The sequence below is a fragment of the Pongo pygmaeus genome, chromosome 13 (genome assembly GCF_028885625.2).
Source record: "Pongo pygmaeus isolate AG05252 chromosome 13, NHGRI_mPonPyg2-v2.0_pri, whole genome shotgun sequence".
NCBI lineage: Eukaryota > Metazoa > Chordata > Mammalia > Primates > Hominidae > Pongo > Pongo pygmaeus.
In genome coordinates this window covers 97,738,762-97,759,567 of record NC_072386.2, presented here as the reverse complement: position 1 = coordinate 97,759,567, position 20,806 = coordinate 97,738,762, and the positions used below count along the sequence as shown (strand labels likewise).

At 37.0% G+C, this 20,806-nt stretch overlaps 1 protein-coding gene across 3 annotated transcripts in view; it reads right to left on the bottom strand.

Annotated features, from left to right (window-relative positions):
• The window catches only part of RAD23B (RAD23 homolog B, nucleotide excision repair protein), a 48,926-nt gene that overhangs the window by 15,033 nt on the left and 13,087 nt on the right, over positions 1–20,806 (bottom strand). For 2 of the 3 annotated variants that reach the window (XM_054501251.2, XM_063649795.1), the window contains exons 2-5: positions 16,642–16,723; positions 14,753–14,832; positions 10,229–10,497; positions 5,119–5,174 (exon numbers count right to left, since the gene is read on the bottom strand). In XM_054501251.2, the coding sequence (XP_054357226.1) occupies positions 5,119–5,174; positions 10,229–10,497; positions 14,753–14,832; positions 16,642–16,723 (487 nt within the window). The remainder of the gene's footprint in view (positions 1–5,118; positions 5,175–10,228; positions 10,498–14,752; positions 14,833–16,641; positions 16,724–20,806) is intronic. The other variant, XM_054501255.2, reaches the window with a different exon arrangement.

Genomic DNA, 20,806 nt, shown 5'->3' with positions numbered 1-20,806 from the left:
GTGGCCTTCTGTTTCTTCTTTAGCGAAGCCCTTTGTGTTCTTAATATCATTTATCTTTTTTTTTTTAATGTTTCATTATTTTTTTCTTGCCCCAACTGAATGCAAGTTTGACTGTGCAGGAAACCATGTCATTTTGCATGTTTCCCTGATACACAGCTGACACCGAGTATCTGTTGAATAAATAATTTTTTTCTGCAGAATTTTCAAAAATAAAGGTGTTTAATAGCTAAAAACCCCCTAAATATCACAAACAGATTAAGCATGATATCTTGCTTAAAATAATGACTTTCCTTTTCCCATCCCATAAAACAATAAATTTTAATTATTTTCTTATCTACTGATATAATTCGAGCACAAAGCAACTAAAGTAGCAATACACTTTCAGTAGCCTAATTCCCAGATACAGAAATCAGTATCAATACAAACGAAATTACGAGCCACAGAAAATCAGAACTGCACTATTTTAACATGGTGTTTCTCATTTAGTTCTCTCTCACTACCTCATAAGAAAGGTTTAATTTCAACTCCTTTAAAAGATGAGGAGGGTACAGCTTGGAGAGATTAATAATTTGGTAAAGACTAGGTATGGTGGCTCACGCTTGTAATCCCAGCACTTGGGAGGCCGAGGCGGGCAGATCACGAGATCAGGAGATCGAGACCATCCTGGCCAACATGGTGAAACCCCGTCTCTACTAAAAATACAAAAAAAATTAGCTGGGCATGGTGGCACGCGGCTGTAGTCCCACCTACTCAGGAGGCTGAGGCAGGAGAATTGCTTGAACCCCGGAGGCGGAGATTGCAGTGAGCCAAGATCACGCCACTGCACTCCAGCCTGGTGACAGAGCAAGACTGTCTCAAACAAACAAACAAAAAAAATCGTGAAAGTATTAAGTCATGGTGCAGAGATACAAACACAGGCTGACAGTCAAGAGTCTCCACACCTAATCATTACACTATGACTCCTAAAATCATGTTTCCTAGTTAAATTATACAATCTCAAAAAAATACCCATAAGCAGTGTGATACTTTTTAGATCTTAAAAGTCCAAAGGCAAATGACTTGTAAAAAGAACTAGAGAGGCCAACACAGTGGCTCACACCTGTAATCCCGGCACTCTGGGAGGCTGAGGTGGGTGGATCACCTAAGATCAGGAATTCGAGACCAGCCTGGCCAACGTGGTGAAACCCTGTACCTACTAAAAATACAAAAATTATCTGGGCATGGTGGCAGGCGCCTGTAATCCCAGCTACTTGGAAGGCTGAGGCAGGAGAATTTCTTGAACCCAAGAGGCAGAGGTTGCAGTGAGCTGAGACTGCGCCACTGCACTCCAGCCTGGGTGACAAAGAGAGACGGTGAGTCTCAAAAACAAAGCAAAACAAAACAAAACAACAACAACAACAAAAAAAACGAAAGAGATTGGACACGAAACAGAGTAATGAGGCAAAAGAGGTGGTGATGAAGAACCTTATATATGTCATTCAGAATATGCTTTGATCATATTGCCTGACTTCAAATAATACTACCAGGCTACTGTAACCAAAATAGCATGGTACTGGTATAAAAACAGACACATCAATCAATGGAACAGAATAGAGAACCCAGAAATAAAGCTGCATACCTACAACCAAAATGATCTTCAACAAAGTCAACAAAAACATACACCGGGGAAAGGACACCCTATTCAACAAATGGTGCTGAGAAACTGGATAGCCATATTTTGAAGAATGAAACTAGACCCAGACTTCTCATCAAACACAAAAGTTAACTCAAGACAGATTAAAGCCTAAATATTAAGACCTGAAACTACAAAAAAACCTAGAAGAAAACCTAGAAAAACTCTTCTGGACACTGGCTTAGGCAATCTAACAAAGTGCTATTATCCAGAACTTAAACATCAAGAAAAAACCAAATAACCCCATTAAAAAGTGTGCAAAAATATGACTGGACATTCTTCAAAAGAAGACATACAAGTGGCCAACAAACATGAAAAAAATGCTCAACATCACCAATCATCAGAGAAATGCAAATTAAAACCACAATGAGATGCCCCATCTTACACCACATGTTGGGCAAGGATGCGGAGAAAATAGAATGCTTATACACTACTGGCAGAAATGTCCATTAGTACATCCTTTATGGAAAACAGTACAGAAATTTCTCAAAGAACTTAAACACAGAACTATCATTTAATCCAGAAATCCCACTACTATGTATATATACCCAAAGGGAAACAAATCATTATATCAAAAAGATACCCGCACTTGTATGTTGATCACAACATTATTCACAATAGTAAAGATATGGAATCATCAATGGAGGATGAGATAAAGAAAACGTGGTGTGTGTGTGTGTAATAATACTCACCCATCAAAAAGAATAAAACCATGTCTTTTTTACAGCAACATGGATAGAACTATGGAGGCCACTACCCTAAATGAAATAACTCAGTAACAGTCAAATACCCCATGTCCTCACAAGTGGGAGCTGAACAACAGGCACACATCATATAGAGTGGAATAATAGACACTGGAAACTACAAAAGGTGGGCAGTGGACTGTGGGTTCAAAAATTTCCTGTTTGGTACAATGTTCATTATTCAGGTGATGGCTACACTAAAAGCCCAAACTTCACCACCACATAATATATGCATGTAAGAAATCTGCACTTGTACTCCCTATATACAAATTTTAAAAATTAAAAAGAATAAGCTTTGGACTTATCTTCTAGGTCATGAGGAACTATTAAAGGAATTAACAAAGACCCCATTAGAGTTGCTTTCCACTCTGGTAAGGAAGAGGTAGACCAGGTAGATAAGGATAATGCAAGAGGACAAGTGAAATAAAAGACCTGAACTAAGGCAACTAAATGACAGTGAAAACAAATATTCCAGAGACTTTAAGAAACAGTCATTAGTAACTGTGGAATGAGGGGAAGAAAGGGAAGGAGGAAGGAAGGAGAAAGGAAAGGAGAAAGGAGAGAGGACAGAGGAGAGAGGAGAAAGGAAAAGAAAAGAAACAGACTCACTGGGCCAAAAGAGGCAGAGGGTAGATGAATGAATGATGGTACAAGTAAGAAGTGAACAAGAAAAGAATCAGACTGGGGAATAAAAAATGAGTCAGTTTGAAACCTGAAGTCATGGAGGTTCTAAAGTTTTCTAGTTGACAGTGTCAAGATACGAGTTTGGGAGTTCAGAGGGAGATCGGTATTGCAGTTATAATTTGGGGAATCTATATAGTATATGGATGGTATTGGTCATTCCCATAATTTAAACTTTGAACTATGACCTAGAATGGAACCATAGAAAACTCATACATTTAATGGTCAGGTAAAATAAAACCAATTAACTGGCCGGGCACTGTGGCTCACGCCTGTAATCCCAGTACTTTGGAGGCCGAGGCGGGCAGATCACAAGGTCAGGAGATTGAGACCATCCTGGCTAACAGGGTGAAACCCCATCTCTACTAAAAATACACAAAATTAGTCAGGCGTGGTGGCACGTGCCTGTAATCCCAGCTACTCAGGAGGCTGAGGCAGGAGAATCGCTTAAACCTGGGAGGTGGAGGTTGCAGTAAGCCGAGATCACGCCACTGCACTCCAGCCTGGGCGACAGAGTTAGACTACAAAAGGAAAAGGAAAAGGAAAGGAAGAAAGAAAAGAGAAACGAAAAGAAAGGAAGAAAGAAAAGAAAAAAGAAAAGAATTAACTAGAAAGCTTGAGAAGGAAGAGCCTGAGGTATGGATCAGGAAGAGTGGTGTCACAGAAGCCAAAGAAGGAAAGTTTAAAGAAGCAAGATAAATCAGAAAAATAAAATAAAATTAAAAAGCAGGGAATCAACATAGAGACTTGGGTAAATTAAAGATGAAAATGTAGAGTGATCCCGAGACCATAAAGCTGAGAATGGGAAGACATCGTCACAGAGGCTTGAGTAGCAGCAGCTACAGCATGGCCTCCCAGGCTCCCACTCAGGAGCATCAATGCATTCCAGCTGCAGCAGCAGTGACCACAGCCAGAGCCTTCAGCACCATCAGGGGCAAGTGCCAGCTGGCTCCAGCCCCGAGGCCACAGACAGTTTACTGCCTCTCTGGGTAATCCTATTTTCCAGCCCTTCCAATTCCTAACAATTTCCTAAGATTAAGCCTTTCCCTCTTTGAAATAGACTGGTTTCTGTTTTCCTGGCTAGAGACTAACTCACACTGTATTTGATAGCAGAGTGGTTTTAGGACACTGTTCTTCAAAGATGAAAATCTGGGGTTGTCACACCCAGGCAATCTTAGATAATTTAAACTACTGTTTTGCCACTAAATGTACATGCCATTTTCCACAGCAACGAGGGTATCACGGAGCTCCAGCCCAACTAGCTCAGAGAACCAACTCAGATGCTAGGAGGTGGTACTGCTGCTGGAACCCTGCTGCTGTAGAAGTTAAGCAGGAATCCAGAAGCCTGTACTGCACCAAAGCTGCTGTTTCTACCTATTCCTCGCTTTCTCCCTCCCTGCCATTTAAGAGTAGCAAACTAGGAATGGAGTTGCCAGCCAATAAACAAGTAATTAGCAGGAACTGTATCAGAGATGCTACAAGGGGAGAAAAAAAAAGCTGCTTCATTTTGACAGACTGGGGTGATGGGAGATGGAAAGGCATTATTCAGTAGGTAAAATTAAAAGTTGGGATAAAAAGGCATTTTTGCTGCAAGCCAATGCAAGCAACAAGATGTAGATGGGAATGTATAGTGCCATCAAGTTGGAATTAAGTCTGATGGTGAATACACATGAAGTGTGAGGCAGATCTAGAAAAATTTCATACCCATTTCAAAGACCCTTTGTAATAAATCCATACACGGATCAACCATGTTAGGATCACATTTAAAATTCACATCTGGAAAATAGAAACTTATTTGCTTTAACCGAGTATGCTCAACTCAGAGCAAGTTTTAAAGAATTCAATACATAAATATTAAAAGTCTTCAGTAACACTATTAATTGAATAATTACCTAAATCAATCATCTTACAGCTTATAAATAACCATGCAAATTATTAACACTTACTTTTATCATGATCTAGAAAAGTGAAACCTCTTTCCTATCTCTTTATAGTTATTTACAAGGAAAAGTAGATACTTACCAAGTGCACTCGTTGCATCTTCAAAAAGGTTTGACCGAGAAGAATCACCCGATGTACTATAAAAGGATTTTAGAAAAATCACATTTTAAAAAGTATGTAAAATTTAATTTACATTAGTTTAGTAACTATCCAATTGGTAAACAGATTCTTTGATTTTAATTAAATATAAAAGTCTGACTACAGTATTTAAACTGTCTCTTCTAGATTAAATCCAAAAGCTTTATCTACAACATTTGTGGTTTGGGAAAAATTTTCAATCTTGGTACTCTTTCTATTCTGAGACTCCATCACTTTAAATGTCAAAATATATAAAATAATATCCTAACAGATAGCTATCTATTGAATACAAAAAAGATAATGCACAACTATTTACCTGAAATAATTTACATGAGAAGTTAAATAATTTATAAATCAAGTCACACCAGAAGAAATATCAAAAGCAGTATACGAAATAACACATGGAGAAACCAAATTAGGCTATAAAGTCTTTACATAATGAGGTCTTATAGGTAAGTTCTGAATGAGGACACTGAAAGAAGACATTCAAATAAAGAAATATAGCATATGCAAAAAAGGTAGATATGGGTTAAATCCAAGTTTGAATGTAATGAAAATCAGTTTAAAGAGATTAAGTTTCTGTTGGGAAACTACAGAGAAGTCTGCAATAAAAGACAGAAAATTATGAAAGACCAAGAGCAGGCCAAAGAAAAATAAACTTAAGTTTACAACAGTGGTAAAGGTAGTAGTTAGAAGTTTAAATTAAAGCAGACACACATACACACTTAGACCTGTGTCTCAATTAAAAACAACACACACATTATATTTCAGTTCTGAGAAAGCCCTTGGTAGTATATAATAAGAGCAGAAAACTCAAGTTTGGATTCATAAATTACTTAACCTTTCTAAGCCTGTTTCTTCACCACAATGTCAATGACAGTATCGTATACTCCAAAGTGTTGTGGGTAGGGCTACACTAGTACAGTGCTTAGCAAAGTGTCTGGCATCGTAACACCCAATATGAATATTAATATAATCCTTTGGTATAATTTTTTAAGTTCTTCATTAAATATACTGTAAAACTAACATAGAGAAAATAAAATTTCAAAAAGCACAATATATAAAAACTAAATTTTTCCTACCCCTAACCCAGAGACAACCACTATGACACCAATTTCTATTTAAAAGAATAACAACTTGTGTCTTGCTTTGGTGTTTTTTTTGTTTTTTTTTTTTTTAGCTTTTGTGTTTTTTAACTTAACAATCATTCTATGTCGGCACAATCAAATCTACTTCAATTTCTTCCCAAAGGTGCACCGTATTCCATTTAAAAGACCAAATCAAGCTCTTATTAAGGAATGTGTAGTTTGGTTTCCTGCATTTAAATTCTTTCTATAGTCAAATTTATCAATCTTTCCTGTTATAATTTTTTTTTTTTTTTGGTTGTCTTGCTTAGGAATGACTTCTCAAAGTGAAGACTATTCTCTTTTGTTCCCTTGTTCTCCATTAGCTTATGGCTTTGCTTTTACATTACATCCGTATCCATCTATAATTTATTTTTGCAGGTGTACAAGTATGAGGGATCATTCTTTTTTCATTCCAGATGGTGAGATCTCAATAGCATTTTCCCCACATTGTTCTGAAACTGTACCTTTATATTAAGTTCCTGTATCTATTTGAGTCTACTTCGAAGCTATTGTTGATTTCGCTGACCAATCTTTCTAATATGAGCCATTCCAAACTGTTTTAATCATTACTGTATAATACATTGTAAAAACCGGTAAGACACATCTCCCTTAGAATAATTTACACTATTATCACACATTGGTTTTTTTTTTTTTGGGATGGAGTCTCACTCTGTTGCCCAGGCTGGAGTGCAGTGGCGCAATCTCGGCTCACTGCAAGCTCCACCCCCTGGGTTCACGCCATTCTCCTTCCTCAGCCTCCTAAGTAGCCGGGACTACAGGCGCCCGCCACCACGCCCAGCTAATTTTTTGTATTTTTAGTAGAGACAGGGTTTCACTGTGTTAGCCAGGATGGTCTCGATCTCCTGACCTTGTGATCCGCCTGCCTCTGCCTCCCAAAGTGCTGGTATTACAGGCGTGAGCCACCGCACCCGGCCCACACATTGTTTTTAAAAAGTTCTCTTTAAACACCATAGATAAGACTGGATGTACATATACTTTAACCACTATTCTTTAATCTTGATTCTGTCTCACTACTTCTCCCCTCTCCAACCACAGAGGAAACCACTCATTAGTTATATGTCAACGCTTGCCTTCTTTTCTTCTACACATTAACATGCATACCCACAGAAAATGTACAATGTTGTTTATGGGTTTTGTCTGGTTTACGGTTATCGCCTATACTCTTTTGCAACCTGCTTTTTTCACTCAATAACAAAGCCTCAAAACCACACTCATTTAACATGCTTATACAGTACATACTTTAACTGTCTTGTAGTATCAGATATCAGGGTTTCTCAAATTTTACAAAGTCCAAGAATCCCAAGTATTCACCAGGAGGACTTGTTGATTTCTGGGATCCACTCCCAGATAATTCTGATTTACAGGTCCAGGGTGGCCCAAGAATTCATGTCAAACACACTCCCAGTGATGCTGATGCAGCCTATTGACTACTACACTTTGAGTAGTCCTGTTCTCTACTACGAATAAACCACAGGTCAATTTAGGATTCCAATTTGTCCTTTATTTCAAACAATACAGTCATGCGCACAAGTGCAGTTTCTCTCAGGTAGATATCAAGTGGAATCTGCACTGTAATAGACAATTTTTAAAAGAACAAAATTGACCTAAAGAAACAAATCCCTAATAACAAAACAGTCAGGTCAGTGGTCATAAACAGACTTCCCGACACTCCACAAACTCTTATCAGCTTATCTCCTGATAATTATTCACTAGGTTTTGTGCTTCACAAGACACTAGATATTTTCCAGCAAAGATAAAGGAACTAAGACACATTTAAGCAGCTTGTTTTCTGAGTTTCTCTCATTCCTCTCTTCCTGTGTTATATTTCTGAGGTAAAATTTTGAGAAATAAGAGTAAGCAGTTGGTGTACAAAGTCCAACTAAGTAAGAAACTCTAGTGTCTGCTTTCCTGGATCACTGACCATCAAGTTACTTATGCAACTTCTGTAAGTCTGAAAAGATAATCCTGGCTCTTTTTAGGATAGGTAAGTAAAACTGCAACTCCAGGAAGAAAATAAAACTAGAGTTAATGGGCTGGGCATGGTGGCTCATGCCTGTAATCCCAGCACTTTGGGAGGCCGAGGTGGGCAGATCATCTGAGGTCGGGAGTTCGAGACCAGCCTGGCTAACATGGTGAAACCCCTTCTCTACTAAAAATACAAAAATTAGCTGACCATGGTGCCATGCGCCTGTAATCCCAGCTACTCAGGAGGCTGAGACAGTAGAATTGCTTGAACCCGGGAAGTGGAGGTTGTAGTGAGCCGAGGTCACGCCACTGCACTCCAGCCTGAGTGGCAGAGCGAGACTCTGTCTCCCAAAAAAAAAAAGCGGAGTTAATGAAGAAACAAATTTAAATTGATGGCATTAGCACATTAAAAATGTATTGATCGACTCTAAAATTCTCACACTGTAAGCTTTTTTTTTTTAAAAGAGCTTAAAGCAATTAAGAGAATAAGACGTACTGTGCTGACTGACTTAAGACATAATAAGTTTGTAATATTTAAGTGCCTTGGTAAACCAATTTTTTAAATTTGTAAGTTCCCTCTCATATACAGACCTGATCAACAGCCCTTTGATGTAACAGCTTAACCTGACTCTAGGTGGTATCCACTAGGATAAGATGGTTGAATGCATTTCTAGTTGTACATGGGAAAGATGGATCAAGTTAGGCAATGGTGTATAATAGAATGCTTAAAGCAGTGTTCTAGGAAAGTAACAGGGCAAATATTCTATTGCCTAAACCCATGTTGTCTTCTTAGGGAATCAATTATTTAGAAAGAGACCCCCGAGTAAGCAATGAACCAGGTGGCTCAGACTCCTCCAAACATGGTTGACTAAGTCAGACACAGAAATCACACTCAAAGGCAGAACACTAAAATGAAGGATCACAACTATATCTTTTTGATCATTGTCATATGTATCTTAACCCCTTTCCATGTCTGTAAATCCTTCCAGTCACTGCATAGTTTTCCACTGTGTCTGATTCTAACTCCAAAGATCATGTAACTACTGCCTCTGAGGTCCTGAGTTGCACTAAGTCACAAAATACAAACAGCTGTAGTGCCAGTGAAGGCTGCTCATAATATAACTCATGCTCTTAGATCAAGGAATTGTGCTGTATGATTTCCAACCAAGAGAACTCTGACTTAAGCATTTGCTTTGGTTATTTTACCTGATCATCTGGGGAGAAAAAAAAAAAATCTTGTCTTAAACTGCTCAATAATCCTAACTGCCTAAGTAGCCACTTAGTTGAGGTGTCCCTGCTGTCAACTTCCCACAAGAAATTATTTCTTCCTCCTCAAATATCTCAACACTCTTTTCCTTTTTTTTTTCCCCTAAAGATCAACACAGGCAGAAGCTTGAATTTCTCACAAGTTCACAAAGATATGGATACAACAGTGAAAAACTGAAATAATCCACAGGTTCAGGTTACAAGAGCTAACAAATGTCAGAACCAAACACAATGCTATATAACTACGGGAAAGATTTACTGACATAGAAGGATACTTATGATATATATGACAATGACCATAAAGAATACAGATCAAGTACAAATGATGATCAGGGTGGCAATGTCATGATATAATCCTTATTCATTTTGGTTATTTGTATTTCTTAACGTTTCTACTCAAAAAAAAAAAAAAAGACTTTCACCTGCTTTCTCCTTCCCACTGCCCCCCACCCTGCCCAAATCAACAGAGTACAGAAATCTGATTACGAAAATTTGTACTTATATTCTCCTTAGTAAGCTATCAAAACAGACGCAGCATATGTTTAAGTCAAACGTTTAAAAAAAAGCTTAACATAGTAGATACAGTCAGTTTCAAAACAATAATCAAAATAAATGCATGAAGTTCCTGTTCAACACGGATTTTGAGGTAGAATTTCCTAGAATCCAGTTCCTACCTGTCAGTTGCTGTTGGGCTAGTAGCCACCGGTGTCTCTGCTGGCTTTTCTGCAGGTTTCTCTTGTTTAGCTGCACTAGCAGATGCAGGTTCAGAAGATGCTGTCGCTGATGCTGGAGTGATGGATGCAGGTGTGGAAGTGGGAGCCAAGGCAGGGACAGGGGTTGGAGCCTGAGCCACAGTTGTGGTGGTGGAGGAAGTAACTGCTGTAGTGCTGGCAGGAGCTGACTGCTGAGTTGTAGCTGGTGCTGGTGTGGACACTGCTTTGGGCTAAACACATTAAAAGACAAAATAATTACGATAAAATACTACATACTGCCTGATCTCTAATTAGACTGTACCGTTACAGGATGCCACAAATGTAGCACCAATAACAACCTATAACTTGAAAATAATTTTGTAAAATGACACAATAAATGATCAATATTAACAATCTGACTCATGGTTACTCTTTCAAAGCTCATGTCAGCATATGTTAATCTTAACTATCAACCACAATTAATTTTACCCAACAATTTTCGTCTTCATATCAAGTTAATATAAAGTAAAAAATTTGAAATATAGAGTATATATACATTAAAAAAAAAAAACCGTATCATTTTCCCAAAAAAACTTTATGTACCTGAGTTGTAACTTTAAAGTACCTAATACCACTTAAAAGCATTAACAAAATAATTTTTTTTAATTTTAAAGACAGGGTCTTGCTACCTTGCCCAGGCTGGTCTTGAACTCCCGGCCTGAAGCAATCCTCCCACCACGGCCTCCCAAAGCGCTAGGATTACAGGCATAAACTTCTACGCCCAGCCCAAAATAATGTTCTTGAAATGGCAGTATAAATGTTTATTTATAAACATGTCAAATATTCTGTCGTACTGTATTTTAGAAGAGGGAGGGAAATCCCAAAATTGACTACAGATCAACAGATCCAAGTACAAAAAGGTTCACAATACTTTCAGACGTATATGTAGTTAAGCAGAAAAATAAAGGCCAAATTAAGTTACCTCCACACGTTCAGGACTTTCTGAACTGGAAATAGAGCCATAAAGCTTCCCACAGAGCAAAAAATAATTAGTTGACCCTTGAACAACAAGGGTTTGAACTGCACTGGGTCCACTTATATGATAATTTTTTTCAATATAAGTTACACTGAGTGTGCCTGCCTCTCCTTCTACCTTCTCCATCTCTGCCACCTTGAGACCGCAATACCAACCCTTTCTCTTTCTCAGCCTATTCAGTGTGAAGACAAGGATGAAGACCTTCATGATGATCCATTTACACTTAATGAACACTAAAAATATTCTTTTGTTTTGTTTTGAGAGGGGGTCTCACTCTATCACCCAGACTGGAGTGCAGTGGTATGATCACAGCTCACTGCAGCCTCAACCTCCCAAGGCTCCTGCCTCAGCCACTGCCCCCGCCCCCACCACCAGGTAGCTGGGACTACAGGCTCACACTACCACTCCCCACTAAATTTTTGTATTTTTTTTTTTGTAGAGACAAGGTTTCGCCATGTTACCCAGACAGGTCTCCAACACCTGAGCTCAAGTGACCCACCCACCTTGGCCTCCCAAAGCGATGGGATTACAGGCATCAGCCACCATACCTGGCCATGATTTTCTTAATAGTTTCTCTAGCTTACTTTAATACAGTATATCATACATGTAACATATAAAACATGTATTAATCCACAATTTATGTTATCAGTAAGGCTTCTGGTCAAGAGTAGGCTATTAGTAGGTAAGTTTTGGGCAAGTCAAAAGGTATATGCACATTTCTGACTGTAGGGGAGAGGCTGGCACTGCTAAGCTCAGTGGTGTTCAAGGGTCAACTGTACATGTGTAAAAATCACACTACATGATTTTTAGTCTTCTCCTAAGACTTGTCAATGCTCGCTACCTGTTTAGTTCATAACTTTCCCAAGGACAAAAGGTAGCTGTTTTAGTGGAAGACAAGGCTTAAATTCAACATAATTTGCCACAAGCATAAACAAACTCTAAAACCAATGAGCTGCCTTATGTCTTTTTGATTTGACTAATAAGACACTAGGAAAAAGGTTAGTGAAAGCTGATAGGTTTTTAAAACATACTAGTAGTAGCATTACTCCCTTCTTTTCCTAGTTAGCTTAACTTTCTTAACAGCCAATATAATATTCTGCAGATTATTAATGTTCTAAATTAATTTCAGCTCTAAAATGAGCTGAAATCCTGAGATCATTCTGGATCTTCAGTTATTCTGGATAAACTGGAGCTTCACAAAGGTGAAAATTCAGAGTCTTAACCACCAAAACTTCATAATAACCAATCTAGATAAAAATGTATTTTTAAATGTGGTATACTCATTTAATATTTTCCTTGTATCAAAATAATATTGCAATATAACTTGCCTTCAAGGTTCCTACTGCCAAGAACAGCTATTTATACTTTATTCTAAACAGCACCAAGCCCTTCTCTGCTTTTTAGTTTTTATTCTTGCTTTTGATCTTAATAGCTTTTTCCTTTCCCATCTTTGTATTAATAAGGTCATTTCTCAGTGCTTCCATAATGCCTTACTGTAGCAGCATTCCCTCCCTTCTCATAGTTGTCCTCTACTATTAACTTCAAAATAAAACAATCATAAATATCATTAGAATCCTATGTAATATTAGGAGTAAAAGATTTTAAGGAAAAACAAAAGAATTGTATGCAATATAACGATAGGCTTCAAGTATCTATTCCTCAAACACACGCACCTATTGAGACTTTTTCTGTTTAATTCTTGTGTTCTAAATAGTCAGGATTACTGTAATATTAAAAGAAACTAAGACCAGTAACAAAACATATTTAAATGTGTGGCTATCACATTTCCCATTATGTACTATGTATGCTAAAACTAGATGGGAATACAGGATAGTATTCAGTCTTAAAAGTTCAGCAAATTCTGGCACAAGCTATAACATAGATAGATGAACCTTGATGACACTATGCTAAGTGAAATAAGCCAGTCACAAAGAGACAAATACCATAGGATTCCACTTATATGACGGTGATAGCTGCAAAACAATGTAACTATAATGTTATTGAACTGTACACTTAAAATGATTAAACTGGAAGTTTGTTATTATATTTTACCACAGTTGAATAAAAAAACCTAGATACAAGGTTTCCTCAGGATTCTGCTTCTCTGCTTTTAAGCTTAACATATAATGAGTTAAGTTCTTAAGTATAGCAAAATCAATATGGTTCTTAAAGAATTAAAAAATGTTCAAGTTCAACACATGTAAACTATTTAGCTGCTTGTTTCCCAGTACAAAAGCATGTGGTAATTAAAATTTATTTCTTCAACTCTATTTTCTATTCTATTAACTATTTTGTGACTTTGAGAAAAAATCCACATTTAATCCACTTTGGCCTTTGATGAAGTGGTTTCAATTAGTGATTTAAACTCATTTTCAGTGCTACAAGTAACACTGTTCTTTCTCAGATTATGACAATCCAATCCTAAAAATGAATGTCATGAGTACCACTTCTCCATTTGTCTCTTAATTCTACACTGCATTATGTATCTTTAAATAAACAAGTATATAAATAGCCACTTTAAAAAATCCATGTTCATTCTCTGCTTTAAAAAAAATTTACTTTTATAAATTGTTCCAAATACATTCCAGCCTACTAAATCACAAAAAAGTATCTGTTTAAAACTTCCAGGCTGGGCGCGGTGGCTCACGCCTGTAATCCCAGCACTTTGGGAGGCTGAGGCTGGAGGATCACGAGGTCAGGAGATCAAGACCATCCTGGCTAACACAGTGAAACCCTGTCTCTACTAAAAACACAAAAAAATTAGCCGGGCGTGGTGGCATGCGCCTGTAGTCCCAGCTACCAGGGAGGCTGAGGCAGGAGAACGGCATGAACCCGGGAGACAGAGCTTGTAGTGAGCCGAGATAGCGTCACTGTGCTCCAGCCTGGGCAACAGAGTGAGACTCCATCTCAAAAGAAAAAAACAAAAACAAAAACAAAAAAAACTTCCTCACAAAAATCATTCCATCATTTCTTTAGTTACCTTTTCCCTTTTTTTAGTTTCTAAAAACATATTCTTTCACTAAGAACTATCACTATAATAATAAGCTTTCATGCCTTTTGTCTTGAGGAATCTGTTAGGACTAGTAGGTAATTTAGCAAGTCTGTTTAAGGCAAGCTTACAAAAACTACAGAATAAACATTTATTCCACTTATAAAGGCATTTTAAAAGAATTATATAATAAATGATTTCACTACTGTAGCAAAAATAATTTTAACATGACATTTTATATTTCAATTGTTTTAATTTACATAAAATTTTATTAAAACTACATTATAGTTTAATGTGTAATTAATGTAAAACATTAATAACTTTATGTTTCACTTAAGGTAAATTCTTAAAAACCTTTCATAGTAGTTAAGTGTACACCACTATGGATGTGTATAAACTGTGTCCATTGTGTGGACTTGGGATCATCATTTTTAAAAAGACCTACATGCATAAAGATATACAGAACGAGGTTGAAACTTACTTTGGTCACCATAACCACCACAAAGTTTTTCTCATCAATTTTATATTCTTTGAGAGCAGTATCATCATTGAGGATTTTGCCTAATACATTAAGAGAAAAAAAAATCATTTAAGGCATAATCTTTCTCTTACACTTAAAACAACTTTCTACTCGAAATATGAAAATTTCAGAAATATTAAAATATGAATCACCAACATAAATTCTATCAGTTAGTACTTTTCCCAAAGAAAAACCAATCAATCAAGATAAAAATAAAACAACTCCTAAGTAGCAGGGCATGGTGGCTCACACCTGTGATCCCAACACTTTGGTAGGCTGAGGAGGAAATATAGCTTGAGGCCAGGAGTTTGAAACCAGCGTGGCCAACATAGCAAGACCCTGTTTATGAAACAAACAAAAAAAAAATTCAAAATTAGCCAGGCATTGTGGCACATGCCTATAGTCCTAGCTACTTGGGAGGCTGAGGCAGGAGGATCATCTGAGCTCAGGAGTTTAAGGATACAGCCAGCTATAATCACACCACTGCACTCCAGCCTGGGTGACAGAGCAAGACCCTCTCTCAAACAAATAAAACTAAAAAGCAGAAGCATTTGACTAAAAGATGTCAAACTTATATAGTGTATACAGAATGACAATCAATTTTTACAAATGTATTGATTATATAAAAGACTTACTGGGCAAGGAAATATGAAAGAGGCCCTGAAAAGGAGATCATGAAGTTAAAGAAAATTCAATACTCCGATTGCACAGGGGTCCTCTGGAAAATAACCTATATTCTTTTATGATATGAAGAAGGGGAGACAAACAAATTTCCTGCTCCCCAAAATACTGATATCTGATAAATCAGAAATGTTCTAACACTATCAAAGCAAGATACTAAAAGTACTTCAGAAAACGACATGATACACAATAAAGGGCAAGATGCTACAGAACTCAGAAATGCACGAAGTACACAAGACTGTGGTCATGCTGAAGGTCACTATTAGGTAGGTAGGACTCTCTGGTGTTTCCTGCTCCATGAATTTAGTTTTCCACCTTTAAAAAGCTATTGAATCAAAAGCTGCTAACATTAAGTCAGAAAGGAACAGGGATAGGAATGAGAAAACAGGCCAAAACGAGAAACTGGAAATTTGAATTTTATGTCCGCTTCTTTAGGCTTCTGAATTCTCACCTATAAAAATAATGGGACTGAATCACCAGGTTAGCATTTCCTCCAGGCTGTCTCACTTTAGGAAACACTATTCAGAAAAAGAGAAGAATCCATGGGCGAGCAAACACCCACCTTACTAACATCTACGATGAAAGCATTTTCTCTACTAAATTTGGATATCAAGTGTATTTTTAATATACATTTTCCTGGTTATTAGTGAGACTAGTCAAATGTATAATTCCTACTCTTATCCTTTGTTGCTTTATTGGTCATCCTTTCCTTATTGATTTCTAAGAATTCTTTACATAATCTGAATATTAATTTTTTTTCTTCCTGTAGGTGTCTGTGTGATGTGTTTTTTCTGTACTCTTCAGTCAGTTTTGGTTAAAATAATTTTACAGGAATGATTCCAAACATACTAATAATAACACAATCAGTATAAATGGTTTCAATTCAATTTAAAAAAAAAGCTCAGTTTGATTAAAAACACAAAAGCCAGTTACATGATGCTTACAAAAGATAAAACAAAACTAATACCATTTGATGGAAAAATACATGGGGCAAATGTGAATAAAGAGAAGATTGAATATTAATATTAGATTCAAATGATTGCTCTTTCACTGCTTTTATTTGTGCAATCATTTTTCTGACAATTTGAATATACAATATGTAAGATAACATTTCTAAAACTAAAAGAATATCAAGACATGGCATGTTAATTTTAATATTTAATTCATACCTGCATAAATTAATTTTTGACCTGCTACCGGAAAGGCATCTTTCCCCTTTTCAGATTCAATCTTCTCTTTCAGTGCTTTCACCTATAGGAAAAATAAAGATTTGTTTTGGAAAAAGTCTAAATAAAAAATGACAATCCAGAATCTGAATAAATAATGGAAGACAAAAATTATATACATAATTATTAATGCTTCCAAAACCTCAAATATTATGTTTTTCCAATTTATATCAAAAAAGATTCAACATTAACTCATATTATTAGTTATGATAGGCATAAACTTTAACACCATCTGATACACATAGATTTTTAAAAATTTACTAGTTGACCTGATAATTTAAAATAAAGTTTTCAACATCAAAGTTTTGGTTTATATAGTGTTTATGGGTTTATTTCCCACAGAGCAAGAAAGTAAAGCTCAATCACCTAAAAAGTCTAAGAAATAAAATAGTCTCATCAACAATAAGAATACTTCAATGTTAAAGGTTAAATTGTGAATGTTAAAAGGCAAATGATTCATTTTAAGTGTTATGTTTCATTACAATCACCAGGGGGACTTTACAAACACCAATTAAAACATAATCTCTGAGAGTGGGACCTTGACATCAGTATTTTTAAAAAGCTTTACAGGTGGTTCCAAAGTTCAGCCCAGGCTGAAAACCACCAGACAACTTCAATGCTCTTAAACAAGCAGCTTAGCTTCTCTAAACATCAGTTTCATCTATAAGAGGTGGTGGAATCCATGACCTTTATAGTCTCTTCATTTCCTAAAATTGTGTGACAATTAGGCTCATTATACAGTATTTACAAAAATGAGTCTAATGGACTTCTTAACTTGTTAAGTAGGGAGGTACAGGAGTAAAAAAGGCAGAGATGGCTTTCCCATTTGCCTTTATAGAACTACTTTCATTAAAGGCACAAAAACCAAGGAGAAAAATTCAATACTTCTTGAAAATTATCTAAGTTGACAGTTCTCCTGAGTTTTAGACAGAAAGGGATACAAATAAAGGTTTCTTTTGTACAATTAAAAAGTGATGGTGTGTACTTCAAAGATTAAAAAAAGCTTATTTAGCTTCAGATGTTAACATACAATTTCACGCAATCCTCAAAACTCTGGGACAAAAGGAAATGTCACCCACTCAATTTTATAGACGAGGAGACGGAAATAAAGAGGTTACCATCCCTTATGACTCCAAGCAGAGTATTTTGCAAATACCATATAAACCTTCCTTGCTGCACTGATCTTCCTGAAATGGGTCAGTAGCATCACTGCTACTCTGATGTTCCCCAAAGGAGAAATCCATCACAAAAATCTCAATCCACTATTTTCCACTGTTCCCCATTTCAAAGGTAAAACACAAGTAAAAATTTTTTTAAAGCCAAACATCAGATTTGCAAAAAAAAGTAAAACAGTGTCAGTCTTTTCAGTGCTTTGTTGTTACTGTTATTTTGGCACACAGCTATTTTTTGCAAAAAAATAAGTATAATATTTATTATAATAAGTTTATATTTATTTTTAAATGAACATTAATAAAATTTGTTTTAATTTCTAATGTGGTAAACATTAATAAATGTAAGTACACTGGGTTAGGCGCAGTGGCTCACGCCTGTAATCCCAGCACTTTGGGAGGCTGAGGTGGGAGGATCACCTGAGGCCAGGAGTTCGAGATCAGCCTGGCTAACACGGTAAAACCCTGTCTCTACTAAAAATGCAAAAAAAAAAAAAAAAATTAGCCAAGCATGGTGGTAAATGCCTGTAATCCCAGCTACTTGGGAGGACGAGGTACAAGAATCATTTGAACCCTGGAAGTTGAGGTTGCAGTGGGCCAAGATCACACCACTGCACTCCAGCCTGGGTGACAAGAGTGAGAATCTGCCTTAAAAAATAAGTAAATAAAATAAAACGTAAGCATATGGACAAAAGTTATTTTGAAGCACTCAATAACTTATTTAAATGTAAACAAGTCTTGAAACCAAATCATTTGAGGACTGCTATCCTACATGCTAAGAGACTTGCCAAGTCAACCAACTGATGGCAGAGCAGAGCATGGGTGGAGCACTCAGTGGTGCATAGTAAATTTCTTCTCAAACTTTGTTTATAGAGGGACAAAAGTATACAATATTTGCAAGTGTGATTATTTAGGAAAACTACAAATAAATTACAGACCAAGTGTTATCTCTATGCATGAACCCAGTTCTCAGAACAATACATAGTGGCTTGGCATGGAGTGGGTGCTCCATTATCCTGTGCTGGATGAATAAATGAACAAAGCATAGACATATGTGAAGAAAAAAAAGACACCTACGAAGCAACAAATAAAAGAAAATAAACATGCAGGAATATCTCATTCTTGACAGGTTACAATGAAGTATAAGACAGACTTAAATATTTCATATTTCAAAACGCTTAAATAAATAACGAGACTATCTAGCTTTATATCAAAAATGAGGGAGGACAGAAGGAAAAAAAAGCCCCATAAATTAAGAAAAGCTGGACCAAAAAAAAAAAAAAAAAAAGGCCCTTTAGTAATTTACTACTAAACAACTTTTGCTTCAAAGAAATCAAAATTGATTAAAAAATATTAAGGCTGGGCACAGTGGTTCATGCCTGTAATCCCATACTTTGGGAGGCCAAGGCAGACGGATCACCTAAGGTTGGATTCGAGACCAGCCTGGCCAACACGGTGAAACCCCATCTCTACTAAAAATACAAAAATTAGCCGGGCATGGTGGCTGGCACCTGTAATCCCAGCTACTTGGGAGGCTGAGGCAGGAGAATTGCTTGAATCCCAGGAGGCAGAGGTTGCAGTGAGCCAAGATCATACCATTGCACTCCAGCCTGGATGACAAGAGCAAGATTCTGTCTCAAAAACAAAACAAAACAGACACAGACTATTAAGAACTAACAATGGGAGCTCCATACAAGATACCTATATGATTTGGCTAAAGAAGTAATCATAGACTAAACACTAAAAATGTTTATTCAACAAAGAAGAAAAATTAACAGGCTAAACATGCAACTCAAACAGAAAAAAAGGACAAATAAAAATTTAAAAAAATAAAAGAAATTAAGAGGCCGGGTGCAGTGGCTCATGCCTGTAATCCCAGCACTTTGGGAGGCCAAGGTGGGCAGATCACAAGGTTAAGAGATCAAGATCATCCTGGCCAACATGGTGAAACCCCGTCTCTACTAAAATAAAAAAATTAGCCGGGCATGGTGGTGCACACTTGTAGTCCCAGCTACTCGGGAGGCTGAGGCAGGGGAATCAATTGAACCAGGGAGCCGGAGGTTGCAGTGAGCCGAAATTGTGCCACTGCACTCCAGCCTGGCAACAGAGCAAGACTCCATCTCAAAAAAAAAAAAAAAAAAGCAATTAAAAAAGAGAAAAGGCAGCTGGGTGCCATGGCTCATGCCTGTAATCCCAACACTCTGGAAGGCCAAAGTGGGTGGATCATCTGAGGCCAGGAGCTCAAGACCAGCCTGGTCAACATGGCAAAACTCCATCTCTACTAAAAATACAAAAATTAACTGGGCATGGTGGCGCATGCCTGTAATCCCAGCTACTCGGGAGGCTGAGGCTGCAGTGAGTCAAGATCACGCCACTGCACTCCAGCCTGGGTGACAGAATGAGACTGTCTCAAGAAAAAGAAAAAAAAAAAAAAAAAAGAGAGAGACAAGGCACAAAACTGTTTTTGCACTAATAAAAAAACTGGACAAATGATAGGGCAGGCAAGTCACAATTACACAGTCACAGCACAGAAAAACTCAACCTCATTAGTAATCAAAGACATAAATTTTGATGCCTCATGTTATTAATCCAATAGACTATCACACTGGAAAGATTGTTTCGAATAATTCTTGGCATTGAAAGTGAAGAAATACTTTCTTAGAGTAAGAATTAAAGTATCAAATGATCAAAATTTTTGAGGGCAACATGCCAAGATGCTTCAATATTTTTAAGGTGGTGGGGGAAGGCACGGGGATTTGACCCAACACTATCACTTCAAAGAAAATATCTGAACCAGACTTTGGAACCAGGTTCACTGACCTGTCTAAAATTCTGGCATTGTTCCTTACCTTGAACAAAACCATGATCTTTACTTACAATCCAATCTATACTTACAATCCAATCTATACTTACAGAACACAGGCTGAATTTTGTCATCT